This window comes from Trachypithecus francoisi, unplaced genomic scaffold (genome assembly GCF_009764315.1).
Source record: "Trachypithecus francoisi isolate TF-2019V2 unplaced genomic scaffold, Tfra_2.0 Lachesis_group4, whole genome shotgun sequence".
NCBI classification, from domain to species: domain Eukaryota; kingdom Metazoa; phylum Chordata; class Mammalia; order Primates; family Cercopithecidae; genus Trachypithecus; species Trachypithecus francoisi.
The window spans coordinates 142466221-142488415 of record NW_022681469.1 but is presented as its reverse complement, the minus strand read 5'-3'; the positions used below and the strand labels follow the sequence as shown (position 1 = coordinate 142488415).

At 36.9% G+C, this 22195-nt stretch overlaps 1 protein-coding gene across 1 annotated transcript in view; it reads right to left on the bottom strand.

The window, feature by feature from the left end:
• The window catches only part of ABCA13 (ATP binding cassette subfamily A member 13), a 503527-nt gene that overhangs the window by 416670 nt on the left and 64662 nt on the right, over positions 1-22195 (bottom strand). Inside the window, exons 14-15 of the mRNA XM_033192140.1 lie at positions 20023-20228; positions 19098-19237 (exon numbers count right to left, since the gene is read on the bottom strand). Coding sequence (XP_033048031.1) covers positions 19098-19237; positions 20023-20228 — 346 coding nt within the window. The remainder of the gene's footprint in view (positions 1-19097; positions 19238-20022; positions 20229-22195) is intronic.

Genomic DNA, 22195 nt, shown 5'->3' with positions numbered 1-22195 from the left:
ACATACAACTCTCACATAATCAAACCATTTCAAACTTAAGGAAAAGAAAGTATATTTCCAAACGAGACTTGTACATGAATGTTCACAGCAGCTTTACTTGTAAAGTCAGAAAGAGTCAGCAACCCAATTGTGAATTGTGTGAATGGATTGACAAACTGTGATACATCCATATGATGGAATAGTACTCAGTGATAAAAGGAATGAACACACTGCAACATGAATGAATCTCAAACTAATTAATGCGAATTAATTATGCTAAGTAAAATAAGTTAGACAAAAAAGTACATACTGCATATTTCCATTTATAAAAATCTCTAGAAAATAAAAATTCAAATGCAGTGAGAGAAAGCAGAGCAATGGTAGCCTGGTGACAGGGCAGGAAGCCAGAATTGAAAATAGAGAGGAAGTTTTTGGGAGTGATGAAGACGTTCACTGCCTTAATTGTAATGACAGTTTTATGGATATATGTATATGTCAACACTGATGTGATTACTACACATTGCATGCCTGTATGAAAATATTTCATGTTACTCAAATATATACATACCTACTGTGTAGGCATAATAATTAAAAAATTTTAAAAGCCCAACAGTATCAAAGAATTTTTTAAACAAAGTACATAAATAAATAAAATCTTCCATATCAAATTCCCTGGCCATTGGTTGTAATGCCTCAAAATTGACACTCATTTTGGTGAGGAAGAAAAGGGTACTAATATTAATTGCATATGCCTACAATACTGTGCTAAGCATTTTACAAACATCGTTTGATTTACTCTTCATAAGAACTCAGTAAAGAAAACTGTGTAAATTTTTATTTTACCATGGATAAAAGTAATTAAGAATCTGTGTCAGATGCAATATTTGCTACCAAGTCCATCTGCTTCCAAAATCCATGTCAAAACACCAAACAGTTCATGCTTTATCTGCATCATAAAACTGCACTCCATAAATTTAAGTAACCATAAGATATCGTATTGACTAGAATAAATGATGTCTTTGTTATACCACATTCTTATCATATACAGTTGTTTTGTTTCGTTCTAACAGGAAAAGGAGGAAATAAAGAACGTATAACCTAATGATGAATGCATAACAACAGCCAGTGCTTCTCAAACTTTCCTGTGCTTACAAGTCATCTAGGTATCTTCTTAAAATGCATACTCTGATCAGTAGGTCTGAGATGGGGCCACAATTCTACATATCTAACAAGACCCAGATGATGTTGATACTGTGGTCCAGGGATCACACTTTGAGTAGCAAGGATGTAAGCAAATCAGGTGTGCATGATACATGCAACACAAGCAAAAGAGAACACACAGTCTCTTGATTTACTTCGGTTAGTGTTCATCTCACCTTACCCACGTCTCTATATCATGATGAAAAATTCTGGTGATATATTCATTTACTCAAAGCTATCATATTTCAAAGTTCAACATGGAAAGATTTGTGTGCCTGATGTCTCTGAGGAGACTATATCAAGCAAGTATTTGAACACTCTTCTTTCAGTTGCTACCTGTCAAATTCCACTCATTCCACAAGTTCTGGTTCAAACAACTCAAATTGTTATCTGCTCTGTACACCAGACCTCTATGCTGACATACACCTCTAAATGTGTCTATATTTCTACCAACTTTGACTTTCTTAGGACTCCCCTATCAAGCTGTGGAATATCCAATGAAAAGAAGAGCCAAAACACCACTGAAATGGGAGTAGATAATATAAAAATATATAACCACGTAGATAAAATGAATAGAAAAGGAAACAACAGCAGATGAGAAAGAGTTAGAAGGAAGAAAGCAAATGGACAAGGAGTATATAGCATAGCAGAGAAGGAAAAGTTTAAGCTTAAACTTCAAGAAGAAGAAATCAAAAGAAAGTAGTTAATTTCCTTCACAGAATCCCCCAAAGTCTCATGACTTAAAGGTATAAGCATCTGACTACAAGCATGAGAGGTGAAACTAAAAATATGCAGATGGGTTCAGATAAAATTATGAGAAGAATAAAAATTCTAACACACTCTGTCCATGCCAACCAGGCATCTACTCCTCTCCTATGTCAGTAGAAAGCTAGGGATTGACTAGGCTGAAGAAATAAAACCAGACTGATACAGAGCTTCCAGTAATAGACACAATTGATGGTATGGATGTCACAACATTACTGGAAATAGTGGGGATTAATTAACCTGTTATTTTTGAACAGTGATATTTTTGTCACCTCATGTTTTGTTTGTTTCCCATAATGCTGGCAGTCAGTTCTATTCCTTTCCATCTGTGTGTTGTAAGCAGGTATTTGAAGAATTCTATTTTGTAAGCTTTGGAGAAATTGAACTACCTAAAAGAAAAGATGTGCAACTACGCCAATAACTGAGAATCATCTCATGGGAGGTTGACTTACTGCCTGATTATCCTAGAATGATGTCTTCCACTTTACAAGCCATCCCACTTTACATGGCACTTTCCATCACCATTCTAGTGCCTCATTCTTAAATATGAATGAACAGCCTAGAATCATTACAAACTGGGGAAAGATTGCACATAAAAGACAGATCACACAAATGAAAAAAAGAAAAACCCAGAAGTTAGGAATTCATACAGGGGGTTCAACTGACAGCTAACAGGAGCTCTGAAAAGAAAAAAACAAGGCAGGGTTTGAAATTACCAAAGAAATAATGCAAAAATATTTTCTAAAATGTTTATTTTTAAGTATCATACTAACTTAAGTCTTCATACAATTTCAGAATATTTCGGTTAAAAAAGAATCCTAAAGTTTACCAGTGAGAAGGAAAAGGGGATGGGGAAGCTACATTTAAAAAAAATTAGAAATTTTATCTACGGATCTTATCAACAAGAACACTATAAACTAAAATAAAGTTCTTCCCAAACTTTTTGAAGACATGACATATGACAAATAAAAATATTTGTCAGGCATACTGGAGTAAATAGACAGGGTTGCTCACAGCTAAAAGCTATCGGCTCAGCCTAAAAATTTCAGACTGAGAGAGTCAATATACTGACATACTGGCTTCAATATAACATGGTACATGAGGCAAACTAATTTCAAATTTATGTTTCTATGCCCAACTAAATTACCAATCAAAACTGAGAGGAAAAAAAGACATTTTAAGACATACAAACTCTAAAAATCACTTACCTACAAAGTGTTCTCTGAAAAAGTTTCTGGAAGATATGCTTCTCTAAAACAAGAGTATAAACCAAGAAAGATAAAACATAGAATCCGGAAAACAAGCTCCAACACAGAAAAGCAGAGTAGGGACTTTTCAGGGATCTAGGTAAAAGAATCACCAGACAGTAACCCCCGGCTCTAGGGGACCATGAAACTACAATTGGAGCATGAAGACCATAGAGCGTTAAGCCAACAGGAAAAACAGAAGAAGATGTTTATACAGTTATAGATCATCTAACATTTTTTACCATGTTAATATTGTACAGATTTGGCAAGTGTAGGTTAAATTGGTGATTAATGCATAGAAAACTGTCAAATGAAAATAATGGGCCAATTATTAACTCAAGAAAAATAGAACAGTGTGCAAGAAAGAATATATGATCCTGGTTTCCCACAAAATTAAGAAATGAACACTCTTAACATTGACATAGCACTCTAAGCCTGCAGCATTGAATTAACAAAAATGTGATAAAGCTACATTGGTAAGATGGTAAAGGGGAAATATGTAAGGAAATGAGGACCATGTTAAGAGAAGCAGTCCTCACTTTACACAGTGGAAAGTCAAAAATAATAGCGCATATAAAATGTCAAGGATTAGTTGAAGAGGTGTATTAGTTAGAAATAAAAAGATAAAAGTACTGAACTGAATGAGTCTGCCTCTTAAAAATTAGGATTGGAGAGGGAGGGACAGAGGACTCCTGTTTTTCATTTTGTCTTATATTTGACATCAGTGTCTATGTACTAATTTGATACAAATTAAAAACAAATTTAAAAATATAAATATGTATTTAACCTTTGAAGCCTAATTTGGACCCTTGTAACTCTCACCCATTAGTTGTGGTGCTTCTCCCTATAGAAACATAAAACAAGATTTATCTTTAAAGCACCTGGCACAAATTGTATGGCCCATGACACACCAAGGAATGTATACTTTAATGTTGATCCTATATTAAATACTTAAGCAACAGCAAAATAAACTATTACCAAGTAAACAGGCAACCTACAGAATGGGGAAAAATATTTTAAAACTATGCATCCAACAAAGGCCTAATATCCAGAATCAATAAGGAACTTAATTCAGTGAGGAGAAAGCAACCCCATTTGAAAGTGGGCAAAAGACATGAACAGACACTTCCAAAAAGGGGACATGCAAGTGGCCAAAAAAATATATTTAAAAATCCTCAACATCGCTAATCATCAGAGAAATGCAAGTCAAAACCTCAGTGAGATATCATCTCATAGCAGTCAGAATGCCTATTATTAAAAAGTAAAGAAACAACAGATGCTGGCAAGGCTGCAGTGAAAAGGCAATGCTTATACACTGCTGGAGGAATGTAACTTAGTTTAGCCACAGTTTAAAACAGTTTGGAGATTTCTCAAATGATTTAAAATAGAACTGTCATCAACTACAAATAAAGACCCTGCACAAAGCCTCTTTCCTCTAAAAATATCCAGAAAAGAAGCCAACTGACTGTATTCAAATTATACCACAGTTAAAGAAACATCAGCTGACATAGATGAGAAAGAACCATAGCAAAAACTCTGGCAACTCAAAAAGTCAGATTACCTTCTTTCCTCTACATGACTGCACTAGTTCCCCAGCAAGTGTTCTTAACCAGGCTGACATAGCTGAAATGACAGACTTCAGAAATATGGATAGGAACAAAGATCATTGAGATAGAGGAGAAAGTTGAAACTGAATCCAAGAAATCTAAGGAATGTAAGAAAATTATACAGGAGCTTAAAAATGAAATGGCCATTACAAGAAAGAATAGAACTGATCTCATAGAGCTGAAAAACACACTATAAGAATTTCATAATACAACTGCAAGTATTCACAGCAGAATAGACCAAGTTGAGGAAAGAATAACAGGGCTCTCACACACAAAGGAGAAATAAGACCCTTTTTTTTTTTTTTTTTTTTGAGACGGAGTCTCGCTCTGTCGCCTAGGCTGGAGTGCAGTGGCCGGATCTCAGCTCACTGCAAGCTCCACCTCCTGGGTTTATGCCATTCTCCAGCCTCAGCCTCCCGAGTAGCTGGGACTACAGGCGCCTGCCACCTCGCCCGGCTAGTTTTTTGTATTTTTTAGTAGAGACGGGGTTTCACTGTGTTAGCCAGGATGGTCTTGATCTCCTGACCTAGTGATCCACCTGTCTCGGCCTCCCAAAGTGCTGGGATTAAAGGCTTGAGCCACCGTGCCCAGCCAGTAAGACCCTTTTGAGACAAGCAAATGCTAGGGGAATTCAATACCACAAGATCTGCCTCACAAGAAATACTTAAGGGAGTGCTAAATATGGAAATGAGAGACCGTTACTGGGCACCACAAAAACAAACTTAAGTATATAGATCATTAACACTATAAAGCAACCACACAATCAAGTCTGCATAGTAACCAACTAACAACATGATGTCAGAATCATATCTGCACATATTAATATTAACTTTGAATGTAAACAGGCTAAAACTATGCATGCTGCAATTAAAAGATGCAGAGTGGAAGTTGGATAAAGAAGTAAGACTCAACTGTATGTGTCTTCAAGAGACCCATCTCACATGCAATGACATCCATAAGCTCAAAGAAAAAGAATGGAGAAAAATCTACCAAGCAAATGGAAAACAGAAAAAAGCAGGGCTTGCTATTCTAACTTTAGGCAAAACAAACTTTAAACCAACAATAATTTTAAAAGACCAAGAAGGACATTACATAATGGTAAGGGGTTTAATCCAACAAGAAGATCTAGCTTTCCTACATATATGTGCATCCAACACAGGAGCATCCAGATTCATAAAATGAGTTCATAGAGACCTACAATGAAATTTACATAACCACACAATAATAGAAGGAGAATTCAACACCCCATTGACAATATTAGATCAAGACAGAAAACTAACAAAGATATTTGGGACTTGGACTTGACTCTTGACAAAATGGGCCTAACAGACTTCTACAGAACTCTCTACCACAAAACAACAGAAAACACATTCTTCTCACATGCACATGGCACATACTCTAAAATCAACCACATTATTGGCCATAAAACAATCCTCAGCAAATTAAAAAAATCACACCAAACACACTATCAGACCACAGCACAGTAAAATAGAAACTAATACCAAGAAAATTCTCAAAACTACAAAATTGCATGGAAATTACACATTCTGCTTCTGCATGACTTACAGGTAACAATAAAATTAAAGCAGAAATCATGAAATTCTTAGAAAACTAATGAGAACAAAGATACAGAAAAGAATCTCTTGGACATAGCTAAAGCAGTGTGAAGAGGGAAGTTTATAGCACTAAACACCCACATTGAAAATTTAGAAAGATACAAAATTCATAAACTAACATCACATCTAAAGGAACAAGAAAAAAAAAAAAAAGAGCAAACCAACCCCAAAGCTAGCAGAAAACAAGAAATAACCAGAATCAGAGCTAAACTGAAGAAAATTAAGACACACACACACACACACACACACACACAACATACAAAAGATCAACGGGTGCAGAGCTTGGTTTCTTGAAAGAATAAATAAGATTGATAGACTGTTAGCTAGGCTAATAAAGCAAAAAAAGACAAGATCTCAATAAACAATCAGAAATGAAAAAGGGGACATTACCACTGACCCCAAAGAATTTTTTTAAAAGCCTCAAAGACTATTACAAACACCTCTATGCAAGCGAACTACATAAACTAAAAGAAATGAATGAATTCCTGGAAACATACAACTTGCCAAGATCAAACCAGGAAGAAACTGGATCCCTGAACAGACCAATATGAGTCCTGAAATTGAATCAGTAATTTAAAAGACTACCAAAAAGGTCAGGCATGGTAGTTCACACCTATAATCCCTGCACTTTGGGAGGCCAAGGCAGAAGGATTGCTTGAGTCCAGGAGTTCAAGACTGGCTTGAGCAGCATAGCAGGACCCTGCCTCTACAAAAAATTTAAAAATAAGCTGGGCATGGTGGCACATGCATGTAGTTCCAGATACTAGGGAGGTTGAGGCAGGAGGGTTGCTTGACCCTGGGAGGTCGAGGGTTCAGTGAACCTTGATTGCATCACTTCACTCCAGCCTAGGCAACAGAGTGAGATCCTGTCTCAAAAATAAATAAATGAATAAACTCACAGGTGAATTCTACCAAATATATAAAGAAGAGCTCATACCATCCCTACTGAAACTATTCCAAAAATTGCAGAGGAGAGACCCCTCCCTAACTCATTCTATGAGGGTAGCATCATCCTGATACCAAACCCTGGTAGAGACACAACAACAACAACAACAAAAACTTCAGGCCAATGTGCTTGATGAACATAGATGCAAAAATCCTCAACAATATACTATCAAATCAAATCAGCAGCACATCAGAAAGCTAATCCACTACAATCAAGTAGGCTTTATCCCAGGGTTGAAAATTTGGCCCAACATATACAAATCAGTAAATGTGATTTATCACATAAACAGATCTAAAAACAAAAACCACATGATAATCTCAATAGACACGGAAAAGGCTACTGATAAAATTCAGTATCCCTTCATTTTAAAAACCCTTAACAAATTAGGCATTGAAGGAACATACCTCAAAGTAATAACAGCCATCGATGAAAAACACATAGCCAAAATCATATCAAGTGGGAAAGAGCTAGAAGAATTTCCCTTTAGAACTGTTAACAGGACAAAGATGCCTACTCTCACCACTCCTATTCACCATCATACTGAAAGTTGTAGCCAGAGCAATTAGGCAAGAGAAAGAAATGAAAGGCAGCCAAACAGGAAAAGAGGAAGTCTCCAAACAGGGATAGTTTTATCCTTGTTTGCAAGATGATACAATCCTATACCTAGAAAACCCTATAGTCTGCCCTAAAGCCCCTAGATCTGATAAGCAACTTCAGCAAAATTTCAGAATACAAAATCAATGTACAAACCAACAACATCCAAGATGAAAGCCAAATCAAGAACACAGTCACATTCACAATAGCCACAAAAAAAATAAAATACCTAGGAATACAGCTAACCAGGAAGGTGAAAGATCTCCTCAATGGGAATTTAAAAACACTGCTCAAACAAATCACAGGTGATACAAACAAATGGAAAAACATCCCATGTTCATGGATAAGAAGAATCAATATTATTAAGATTGCCATATTGCCCAAAGCAATTCACAGATTCAGTGTTATTTTTATCAAACTACCAATGGCATTCTTTACATAATTTGAAAAAAAGGTATTTTGAAATTCATATGGAATCAAAAAAGTTGCCCGAATATCCGAGGCAATCCCAGGCAAAAGAGCAATGCTGTAGGGATTACATTACCCACCTCCAGATGATACTACATGGCTACAGGAACCAAAACAACATGGTACTGGTAAAGCAATAAAAATAAAAAATAAAACACATATACCAGTGGAACAGAATAGTGAGCCCAGAGCCCAGAAATAAGACCATACACCTAAAACCATCGATCTGTGACAAAGTTGACAAAAACTAGCAATAAGGAAAGGATTCCTTAATCAATAAATGGTGCTGGAATAACCGGCTAGCCACGTGCAGAAGATTGAAGCTGGATCCCTTTCTCACCTCATATAAAAAAATCAACTCAAGATGGATTAAAGATTTAAACGTTAAACCTAAACCTATCAATATCCTGGAAGATAACCTAGGCAATATCATTCCACACATGGGAACAGCAAGATGAAGATATCAGAGTTATTGCAACAACAACAAAAAAATTGACAAAGAGGACCCAGTTAAACTAAAGAGCTTCTGCACAGCAAAAGAAACTATCAAGAGAGTAAACAGACATCCTACAGAATGGGAGAAAATATTTGCAAACTATGCATCCAACAAAGGTCTAATATCCAGAATCTATGAAGAATTTAAACAAATCAGCAAACAAAAAATAAACAACCCCATTAAAAAGTGGGGAAAAGACATGAACAGACACTTTTTAGAAGAAGACATGCACATGGCCAACAAGCATATGAAAAAATACTTAACTGCATTAGAGAAATGCAACTCAAAACCTCTATGAGATACCATCTTACTGCAGTCAGAATGGCTATCATTAAAAAGTCAAAAAGTAACAGATGCTGGTGAGGTTGTGGAGAAACCGGAACACTTATACACTGTTGGAGGGAAAGTAAATTAGTTCAACATTGTGGAAAACAGTGTGGCAATTTCTTTTTTTTTTTTTTTTTTTTTTTTGAGACGGAGTCTCGCTCTGTCACCCAAGCTGGAGTGCACTGGCCAGATCTCAGCTCACTGCAAGCTCCGCCTCCCGGGTTCACGCCATTCTCCTGCCTCAGCCTCCCGAGTAGCTGGGACTATAGGCGCCCGCCACCTCGCCCGGCTAGTTTTTTGTATTTTTTAGTAGAGACGGGGTTTCACTGTGTTAGCCAGGATGGTCTCGATCTCCTGACCTTGTGATCCGCCCGCCTCGGCCCAAGAACTGAAAACAGAATTACCATTTGATCCAGCAGTCCCATTATTGTGTATATACCCAAAGGAATGTGTACCATTCTACCATAAAGACACGCGTATGCTTATCACAGTACTATTCGCAATAGCAAAGTCATGGAATCCACCTAGGTGTCCATCAAGAGTTGATTGGATAAAGAAAAGGTAGTACATATACCCCCAAGAAACACTACACAGCCATAAAAAAGAATGAAATCATGTCCTTTGCAGAACATGGGTGTAGCTGGGGGCCACTATTCTCAGCAAATTAACTCAGGAACAGAAAACCAAATACCACATGTTCTCGTTTATAAGTGGGAGCTAAACATGGTGTACATATGAATATAAAAGTGGCAACAATAGAAATTGGGAGCTAAAGATTAGGGAAAGAAGAGTGGGTAAGGGTTGAAAAACTAGCTATTGGGTACTATGCTCACTACCTGGGTGATGGGATCATCACATACTGTCTTAAGTATTAATTCCTTTAATATTACGAAACTTATTTATAGATGAGGAAACTGAAGCGATTTGTCACCAAATCACATGGCTACTCTGTTGCAAAGCCAAGATTAGAAACTAATTAGTCTGACTCCAGCATTCAAGCTCTTTACCACAACACTATTCATGCTGAGAAAGCTTCTCAAGGCTGAACTACTGAGTCACAGGCACAGTCTTTCTCACTCAGAGGTTAGTAACATGACAGCTTTGAATTCTAAATTGAAAAAAAACATTTCTGTATGTAGCAGACTAGATTGTTGTAGTCCAACCCTTCCGCTAAAAACATCCAGAAAAGTGAGAACAATATTTTTAATGGTTTTTAAGGCATCAGAGAGCTACTGAGGCACTGGGAATTTGTGTGCTAACATTACAGAAGAAGGAAGACAGGAGAGATGAAGTCCAACATTTGAAGCTGGTTTTCCACTGTGGGCAATTGTTTCCAAAACAAAAATGAGGGAAGAGAGGTTGAGAAAATAATAACTTTAAAAGTCTCACAAGACTAGGAAAGAAACTGAAATTCACACACAGCTAAGGAAAAACTGCCTTTGATAAACACCACAACTTTAGGTTGGTACCCCCAGAAGGTTACACCCTAGTAGTAAAAGAAGACAAGAAACAATCGCGCTCTCACAAAGTTTCATAGCATGCTCAAAAATAGTTTAATCCCTGACTGAATCAAAGCAATATGCCTCCACTCTCACTGCCTATCAGAAACAAAACTTAAGCACCTCTGCAAGAAAAAAAAAAAAAATCCTGCAGAGTGTGACACTATCTCTACGTGTAGTATCTGAAGTGCATTTAATAAAAAGATGTATGTAGAGTGCTTTGGGTGTGCAAGGCAGGAGAATCTCTTAAGGCCAGGAGTTCAAGATTAGCCTGGGCAATACAGCAAGACCCTATCTCAACAAAAATTAAAATTAAAAAATTAGCTGCAAATAGTGGTATATGCCTGTTGTCATAGCTACTTGGGAGACTGAGACAAAAGGATCACTTGAGCCTCATAATTCAAGGCTACAGTGAGCTATGGTTGTACCACTGCATTCCACCCTGGGCAGTAGAGTGAGATTCTACCTCTTAAAAGAAAAAAAGTTGCATAAAAAACAATAAGAATTGGGGAAAAAATAGGAAAAGCATACAATAGAAACCAACACCCAGAAAATAAAGTTATTGAAGTTATCAAGCACAAAATATTTAGTAAAACCTATAAAATAAAATGAAACTTCTAGAACATATACTAACTGAAATTAAGAATTAAAGGAGTAAGCTTAATTAAACACATTCTGCAGAGAGAATTTCTCAACTAGAAAATAAATCAGAGAAAACCACCCAGACTGAGGCACAGAGACTGAAGAAAAAGGAGGAACAATACAGAATAAAGAAGAAACATTTGGGAAACACACAAACACACACAGAGACACACACATACACTTAAGTAGAGTCCTGATAAGAAAAAAAAAAAAAAGAAATTGAGGTAAAAGAAATATTTAAAGAAATAGTAATATGGAATTGTTCAAAGACTATATAAATATATAAGTCCATACATCTTAAGTCCTCAAGATGGATAAATATGAAGAAATATTCCAGGTGCTGTAGCTCATGCCTGTAATCCCAGCAATTTGGGAGCCTGAGGCAGGTGGATCACTCGAGCTGAGGAGTTTGGGACCAGCCTGGGCAACATGGCAAAACCCCATTTCTACAAGAAATACAAATTAGCCAGGTGCTGTGGCATGCACCTGCAGTCCCAGCTACTCAGGAGGCAAAGTCAGGAGAATCACTTGAGCCTGGAAGCAGAGGTTGCAGTGAGATGAGATTGCACCATTGCACTAGAAATCAGTTAAGAAGATGCGAAAACCAAGTAAATCCCTAATAATCCAAGAAAATGTCACACTCATTGTTAAACTTTGTGACATTTTTCTCACTCACTCTTCATCCCCTTCATGGCACAATATGCCACTGTCAGAAAGATGTGTATCAATTCCAAGTTCCTCCCTCAGTAGACAAGGGAAAAAATAGAACTTGCTGGCAATATTTGGCTTGCCTAGGGGCTGCCAAAGTGACTGGTTTCTGTCTTGCCTGATGTAGAGCACAGATGAGAAAAGTGGCATAGTTTGGATGTCAGGTTGGAGGCCACTGAAAGCAGCAGTCAGTCACCGTGGCATGTTAGAGCTGCAGGGAGTCTGCAGACCTGTAGGTGACTAGGAGTGATCAATTATGGACATAGGAATATAATAAACATCCAAGGCTTTTGAGATGAACCAAGAGACTGAATAAATTAATACATTTTAAAGCAGATACTGTGAATGCAGGGAAGTGGAATAAAAACACACATTTAGGCTTAGGGAATACACATCCTTAGAAAAGATTTAAAAGGACCCTGAGCCTTTAAAACAGTTTGGATAATGAAGGTCTTCCCCTGTACAAAGCCATTCTACAAAAGCCGGGGAAAGTGGAAGTTTTTTTCAAGTGTCCAAATCTCAACAGAAGATAACAAGACATACCAAAATAAAACAGAGTAACAAGAATGATTCAGAGGAACAAGAGAAATCTCTAGAGACTGTCCGCTAAAGAAATGCAGGCCTCTGACTTACTTGATAAATAAATTAAAACAACTACCTTAAATATGGCCAATGAACTCAAAGAAAACACAGAGAAAAACAGCTAAACTAAATCTAGAAAATGGTTTATAAACAAAGTGGAATATTAGCAAAGAGATAGAGATTACAGTCATATACCACATAACGAAGTTTGCTCCCATGAGATTATAATACTATATTTTTACCTTACCTTTTTATGTTATATATGTTTAAATATACAAATACTATCATGTTACAATTGCCTACAGTATTCAGTAGAATAACCTGTATATGTTTGTGGCCTAGGAACAATATGCTAACCATACAGTCCAGGTACGGAGTTAGGTTATACCATCTAGGTTTGTGTAAACATACTCTATGGCGGCCGGGCACAGTGGCTCACGCCTGCAATCCCAGCAATTTAGGAGGCTGAGGTGGGCGGATCATGAGGTCAGGAGATCGAGACCATCCTGGCTAACATGGTGAAACCCCGTCTCTACTAAAAATACAAAAAATTAGCCAGGCGAAGTGGCGGGCGCCTGTAGTCCCAGCTACTCGGGAGGCTGAGGCAGGAGAATGGCGGCAACCCGGGAGGTGGAGCTTGCAGTGAGCCGAGATCGCGCCACTGTGCTCCAGCCTGGGAGACAGCGAGACTCTGTTTCAAAAAAAAAAAAAACATACTCTATGATGTTTGAACAATGGCAAAATTGCCTAACAATGCATTTCTCAGAAGGCACCCACATTATTAAGTGATGCATGGCTGTATTTACAAAGAGCCCAAAAGAAAATATGGAACTAAAAAATTGAATAACTGAATTTAGAAATTCAAGCAAAAGAAAGAATCAGCAAACTTAAAGGTGGGTCATATGAAACAACCAAACCAGAGGAGCAAAGAAAAAGAAAATGAACACAGCCCAAGGAACTTATGAGACACCATCATGCCAACCAATACACACAGGCAGAAGATGAGAAAAAGAGAAAGGGGCAGAGAGTGCATTTAAAGAATTAATGGCAGAAAACACTCCACATTTGAAAAACAAATACATATACAAATGCAAGAAGTTGAAAAACTTCAAGTAGCATAAACCCAAAGAGACCCATACAAGGCACATTATAATGAAACCATCGAAAGTCAAAGACAAAGTGGGAATCTTAAAAGCAGCAAAAGAAAAACGACTTACAACATAAAATGGAGCTTTTATAAGATTACCAATTGACTTATCTTACATGCCAGAAGGCAGTTGAATGACATATTTAAAGCACTAAAAGAACAACAACAACAACAAAAACCTATCAACTGAGAATACCTAATTTAACAAATTATTCTTCAAAAGTGGAAGTAAAATTAACACTTTTTTTTTAATTGAATGAAAACTGACAGAGTTCCTTAACACTAAACTTTTCTTACAAGAAATGCTAAAGGAAGTCTTCCAAGTCAAAACAAAAAAATGTTAGGCAGTAATGTAAAGTCATTCAAATATATAAAGTTTTCTAGTAAAGATCAATACATGAACAAATATACAAACCTATTATTGTAATTTTGTTTTATATCTTGATAACTTTTATAAAGCATAAAAATATATATCTAAATACAGACAAAGAGCAATGAAAAGTGAATCAAATCATAAGTCAATTAAACACATACTAAAAAGGAAGTAATGCAGGAAATGTGGGATAAGAAAGCTGTAAGACAGTCTAAAAACAAATGTCAAAATGGCAAAAGTAGGTCTTTCCCTATCAATAATTACTTTAAATGTAAATGGATTAAGTTCCCCTATCAAAAGACACAAATTAGTATAATGAATGAAAATACAGGATCCAACTTCACGCTGTCTTCAAGAGAAGCACTTTGGATCTAAGGATGCACATAAGTCAACAGAGAAAGAGTGAGAAAAGATATTTCATGAAAATAGTAACCAAAAGAGAATAAGGCATCCACACCAATATGAGACAAACAGACTTTAAGTCAAAAACTGTTACAAAACACAAAGAAGGACATTATATAATGATAAAAGAATCAATTCACCAAAACAGATAAAATAATTATTAATATCTATGCACCAAACATCAGAGCTCCTAAGTAAATGAAGCAAACATTGACAGAATTGAAGAGAAAGATAACAGTTCTACTACAACAGTAGGAGACTTCAGTACCCCACTATTAGTAATAGATAGAACAACCAAACAAAACATCAGTAAGAAGAAAAAGAAAAAGGAAATAGAGAAATTGAACAACACTACATAAAAATTAGACCTAACAAACATATACAAAACGTTCCACTCAACAGCAGCATAATACATATTTTTCTCAAGTCTATATAGAACATTCCCCAAGATAAACTACATGTTAAGCTACAAAACAAGTCTTAATATATCTTAAAAGATTTAAATAATACAAAGTGTGTTTTCTTATTACAATGTAATGAAACTAGAAAGTAATAGTAGAAACAAAACTGAAAAATGTGGGGAAATTCAATAATACACTCAAACAAATAGGCCAAAGAAGAAATCACAAGGGAAATTAAAAAATATTGTGAGATAATTGAAAATAAAATACAACACACCAAAAGTTAGTGAGATATAAGTGAAACAGCACTAAGAGGAACGTATAAAGCTGTGAATGTTTACATTTAAAGAAAAGATCACAAATTATTAACTGAACTTTATGCCTTAAGGATGTAGAACCCAAAACCAGCAGAAGGAAGGAACTACTAATTATTAGAATAGAGATAAATGAAATATAAATGAGAGAATCAACAAAATCAAAAGTTGATTATTTTAAAGATCAACAATATTGACAAATTATTATCCAGATTGACAAAGAAAACTATGAGAAGACTCCAATAACTATAATCAGACACAAAAATGGGCATTATAACTGGTTTTATATAAACAAAAAGGATTACTGGAGAATACTATGAACAACTGCATATTAAAAGTTAGATAACCTAGAGGAAGTGAGTAAAATCCTAGAGCGACCGATCTACCAAGATCGATTTACGAAAAAACAAAACCAGAAAATCAGAACAGACTAATAACTAGGAAGGAGCTTGAGTTAGCAATAAAAAATCTCTCAACCATCAAAATCCCAGAACCCCAACAGCTTCACTGGTAAATTCTACCAAATATTTAAAGAAAAATTAACATGAATCCTCCTCAAACTCTTCCAAAATAATGAAGAAAAGAAAACACTTTCAAATGTTATGAGGTCAGCTTTACCCTGAGACCAAAACCAGACAAAGATTGCACAAGAAAGGAAATGTATAGACCAATATCCCTGATAAACACTGATGCAAAAACCTCAACAAAATGCTAGCAAATGGAATTCAATAGCAAATGTTTATAGCAGCATAATTCGCAATTGCAAAAATATGGAGCCAACCCAAATGCCCATCAACCAACAAGTGGATAAAGAAATTCTGGTATACATATATACCATGGAATACTATTCAGCCATAAAAAGGAACAAAATAATGGCATTCGCAGTGACCTGGATGGAACTGGAGACCATTATTCTACGTGCAGTAACTCAAAAATGGAAAACCCTAAACACTGTATGTTTTCACTCATAAGTGGGACCTAAGCTATGAGGATGCAAAGGCATAAGAATGATACAGTGGACTTTGAGGACTCAGGGCGAAAGGGTTGTAGGTGAGGAATAAAAGGCTACAAATTGGGTACAGTGTATACTGCTCAGATGATGGTGCGCCCAAATCTCAGAAATCACCACTAAAGAACTTTTTCCTGTAACCAAATACCACTTGTTTCCCCAAAACCTATGAAAATAAAAAATAAACACAAACACAAAATAAAACAAAAACAGAACTAAATAGCAAAAAAAAAAAGAATTAATTAAAAGGATTATATATTATGAACAAGTAACATTTATTCTTATAATGCAAAGATGGTTCAACACACAAAAATAAATCAATGCAATATACCACACTAACAGAATGAAGGAAAGAAAACACATAATCATCTCAATTGATGCAGATAAAAAGTTTGACAAAATTTAACACCCTTTCATAACACTTAACAAACTAGGAATAGAACACTACCTCAACATAATAAAACCATAATGAAAGGCCCACAGCAAACACCATACTCAATGGTAAAAGACAAAGTGTTTCCACTTCGAGCTGAAACAAGGCAAGGATGCCACTTTTGCCACTTGTATTCAGCATATTACTGAAAGGTCTAGCCACAGCAATTAGGAGAAAGAAAGGGAAAGAAGGGAAGGGAAGGGAAGGGAAGGGAAGGAAGGAAGGGAAGGGAAGGGAAGGGAAGGGAAGGAAGGGACGGGACGGGACGGGAAGGGAAGGGAAGGGAAGGGAAGGGAAGGGAAGGAGGGAGGGAGGAAGGAAGAAAGGGAAGTAAAGGGGGAAAAGAAATGAAGGAAGGAAGGAAGGGAGGGAGGGAGGGAGGGAAGAAGGAAGGAAGGAAGGGAAGGAAGGGAGGAAGGGAGGGAGGGAAGAAGGAAGGAAGGAAGGAAGGAAGAAGGAAGGAAGGAAGGAAGGAAGGGCATCCAAATAAAATTATTTATTTTCACAGACAACATAAACTTATATATAGAAAACCCTAAATATTCAACACAAAAAAAAACTCTTAGAACTAATAAACTAAGTCAGCAAAGTGGCAAGATACAAAATCATTATCCAAAAATCAGTTGCATTTCTATACACCAACAATTAACAATTGTAAAGGAAAGCAATTCTATTTTCAATAGCATCAAAAGAGAAAAAACACTTAATAATAAATTTAATTAAAGTGGTGTTTCAGCTAAACATTGGGGCACCAACTAGGACTAATACTAACATTTTATTAGATTATGCCAATTTTTAAGGCAAAAACAATTCTAGAGTAAGAGTGTCATTTCCTAATGAGAAGAGTCCATCCAATAAGAATATGTATTTATTGTAGATTTTTTGCACCTAATAATGTAACTTCAAATTATATACAGCAAATTCTGATAAAACAAAAAGAGAATAGACAAATCTACTTGTATTTTGTATTAGTAACTGATAAAAGAAGCAAATAAGACACAAATAAGATATGAATGATTTGAGCAACACAATTAATATAGTTGACCTAATTAACAATATAAACTACTCTATCCAGCAATGACAGAATTCACATGCTTTCGAGGAGCACATACATTAATCAATGAACATATAGGCCATAAAGCATATCTCAACAAATTCAAAATATTAAAACATTCAGAATATGTTTTCTCATTAAAGGGAAGTTACACTTGAATTTTTTTTTTTCTTGAGACAGAATCTTACGCTGTTGCCCAGGCTGGAGTGCAGTGGTACGATCTTGGTTCACTGTAACTTGTGCCTCCCTCCTCTCATTCCCTTACCTTCCCTCTTACCTCTAGGTAGGGGAGAGAGGGATGGTGGTTGAGTCAATCACTAACGGCCAATGATTTAAGATATCATGCCTACATAAGGAAGCTTCCATAAAAACCCAAAAGGGCAGTGTTCAGAATGCTCGTAGGTTGATGAGGACATGGAGGTGCTGGGAGGGTGGTAGGCCTGGAGAGGGCATAGAAGCTCCATGCCCCCACATACCTCGCCCTATGCATTTCTTCCATCTACTGTTCCTAAATTATATCTGCTTAATAAACCAGTAACCTAGGAAGTAAACTGTTTTTCTGCATTCTGTGACTTGTATCAGCAAATTATTGAACACGAGAGGCTCATGAGAATCCTGATTTATACTCAATTGATCAGAAGTGAGAAGGGAAGCCTGAACTTGGGGTTGGCCTCTGAAGTAGGGGCAATCTTGTGGGACTGAGCCCTTAACCTGTAGGATCTGATGCTAATTCCAGGTAGATAGTGCGAGAATTGAATTGAATTGTAGGACACCCAGTTAGTGTCAGTGGAGAAATGGAGAATTGCTTGTTGGGGAACAAATCCACACATACGGTCACAGAAGTGTTGTAAGTGTTCAGTGTGTGTATACAGAAAAGCAATCTGTGTTTCATTCTACAGGATCATGGGGTGTTGTCCCCAGTGGGAGCATCAGTCTTAATGCTAAGTAAAGTGAGAAGGGCCACAGCAGAAAATCTGGACTCTTTTAAGTAGGATCATGACTAGTCTGCATATAGAAGTATTTATCACCCAAACTAGGACAGTCTTGAGCATAAAAGGAGTCACTATTATAAATTTTGCAGGAACAACGTGGCTCAGTCAAACCAGGACTTCTGGTAGATCTTGTCATAATTGATGAGAAAAAATTATAATCACAATGCCAAATTGTGCTTGGAGAGCGACCCATTTTTAAGCCCACCTTTGTTAAATAGGATAGACTCTCAGGAAATTGTTACCTCACTAAAGGGGGAAAACATCCCCCATTCCTGTAATTTAGGCTACTGACTTACCCAACAGTCTATTCTGGAAAATGTCTTGCATGTTTACATAATGGGCCACTTCGCAAGTCTTCCTGATAAACTTTATGAAGTCTTTCCAATAATATGCTTGTTCCAGGGAAAACTGAGCTTTTTCAAGTGTATGAAATATCCTGCAGTCAAAAAGAATCCAGAGAAAACTAAAATTTAAAAATGATCTTGCAGATGACAGTTAGATCATTATAAATTTTTCTAAAAACAAATATATGCAAATGCATGGCAGTCCACTTATGTAAGGAAATAGAATCTTACATAAGTGGTAGAAATAGTTCTACTGATTTTTTTAGTTTGTTTACACACTCCTCTACCTTGACTTCAAAAATGAGGAAAGCAACTTATGAGAATACATAAAATATAAGACAGAATAAGTCAACAAGTAAAAAAAGAGGAAAATTAAAGACCATAACAGGGAGTGAACTTAAAGATTAAGAAAATAAATATTCCCTATTTGACATATTTGACGAAGAACTTCCTAGCAGTCAAGGAAAATAGAAATTGATCACACATATAATTCACAGAGTCATAAAATAAAAACAAGGCAAATTTTATGTACCGTTACAGCTCCCAAGAGAAGCTTCCTATTGGTAGTTAATGCACGATTTCTGAGTAATGACACAAACAAGAACTTCAATCACATGCATACCTTGGACTTACCAGGGATCCTCCATTTCAAATGAAAGATTAAGTCAGTGGTTAAACATTAAGGGAACCGTTTCATATTTTACAGTTTTTAGATGCTTTCCAACAGTACCAGTAGTTTAATATTTTTAAAATAAATTGAACCTCTTTCTATTCAAAATATAATCTACCATATTGATCTATCATTTGTGTAGAAGGTGCAGTTGAAATCATTTTGATGTCCCAATTGTTTATAAGTTTCCCACGAACATGTACTTACACTGTGGAGATAAGCTGGTGCTTGCAGTCACTAGAAAAGACATTATTCTCAGGAGAGGGATCAGCTCCCAGCAGCAGGAAGAGCCGAGTACAGGAAAGGCTTGCTTCTGACAGCTGCATCTCAAGTTCCTGCCAGTCCAAATATTCTTCAGGTGTTAAAACTGACATATTTGTGTGCCAAGTAATGACCTCTTGCAAAATATGATCCTTAACAAGAAAAGAAGATATTGCTTATAATAAATACAGCAATTCAAATGTGCGTATTTGAGATGCAGCCTTTACCTTGTATCACTTAACAAGGGGTCCACTCAAACTGTACATCAAAGATCGTGCCCTATGGCATGGTAATTATCTAAGTTATAGTTCCAGACTTGAATCTCTACTCATGTTCAGGTTAATAAGTCCAAAAATAAAACTTAATCCAATAATAAAGTAGGATGGGACCCAGTGTCATAGCTATCTGTGTTCACTGGTTGTGACAAGTAACCTGTGAATCAAGACCCCCTGAGAGTCTCACTCTTAGTACCACCTTCCACAATTCCTCTAGGCTGAGATCTGGCTCACACAAGCCCACAAAAGGCAGCAGAAGTGAATTGTGCCAGATTGTGCCAGTTCCAATCCTACCTTCTCTGAGGAGTGGCAGCTTCTACTCTCCCTCCTTGCCTTGTTCTTGCTTGTGTGCAAGATCCCTGGATAGCCATGTCAGAAGTCTGGTTACCCTGCTGAAAGGCCATATAGAGAGGCTACCTGGAGAAGAGACATCTTGAGTCTGAGAGGAGAATGAGAGGCCCTCATCTCAGTATCCTAGCTAACCAGACTCCAGCCCTCACAGCCACCTGACTGCAACTACATGAATGATGCCCAGTAAGACCATCAGAAGAACCACCCCGACTGAACCCAGTCAACCCATAGTCAGAAGAGAAAGAAAAGAATGTGCTTTGTTTTAGGTCACTGAACTTTGGGGTGATTTGTTAGTGATATGTATCCTAGGCATCATCAGAAAGGCTATCTCAAGTATATGTAACCTATAAATATATAGTTCCCTACTTTGTATGAGACTACAAGTTAGGCTTTACAGATAAAAAGAAATTTGGGATGGGATTTCTGCCAGGAAAGAACTGACATCCAGTCACAAGAAAGGTATTTGCAAACAGGTGATTTTTTTTGTGCCTGCATGCATTCACATACACTATTCTTCTTTATTTATTTTTCATTTTTTTAATAGGGTCTCACATTGTTACCCAGGCTGGAGTGCAATGGTGTGATTATGGCTCACTGCAGCCTTGACCTGCTGGGCTCAAGCAATTCTCCCACCTCAGCCTCCTGAGTAGCTGGTATTACAGGTGTGTGCCACCACATCTGGCTAATTTTTGTTTTTGTTTTTGTTTTTGTAGGGACAGGGTTTAGCTATGTTGCCCAGGTTGGTCTTAAACTCCTGGGCTCAAAAGATCTGCCCACCTAGACCTCTCACAGTGCTGGGACTACAGGCATGAGCTACCATGCCCAGCCCTTCACATACACTTTTCTGCCTGCCTAGCATCCTCTCCTGACTTCTCTTTGCTTCCAAATCTTACACCTTATCTAAGGCTCATTGACTTATTTGGGAAGACTCCTAGATGCTGAGCTCCAAGGCTCTCATTATTGTCCGCCCTTCTCTACCAAGATAGTGTCTTCTTCATGCTTATACTCCCTTCAGCATACCGTCATGCCCAGAGTAGATGCTAAGAAATCATTGATTGAAATAAGCACAGTATTCAATTACTATCCCAATTTTCATCTTGCTGTGACATCATTTATATTTCACTAGTTTCATTCTTTCACTGGTTTTAGTTCCATGGTATATATAAGGAAGGATATAAAAAAAACAGGTAATACTGAGAAAGACAAATGAACTCTAAAAATATAAATACTATAATTTTAATTCTCAGTAAGAAGAATATGGGCTGGAACTTGACAAAATAATCCTTCCAAACAAATCGTTCAACATTCTGCAGTCACACTTGAGCACTCAGCAGGGGTAGCCCATTGTCCTGGGCAGTTACATGAGAGGAACATGACTTGTAAAGCCTGCAAACCACTCAAAGCCACAGCTTTGTGGGATTGACTAATCACCAGAGAGGTTCCTCTGCTTTTCTTAGCATGTGCAGCCAAAAATGAAGCAGATCAAGGATCCA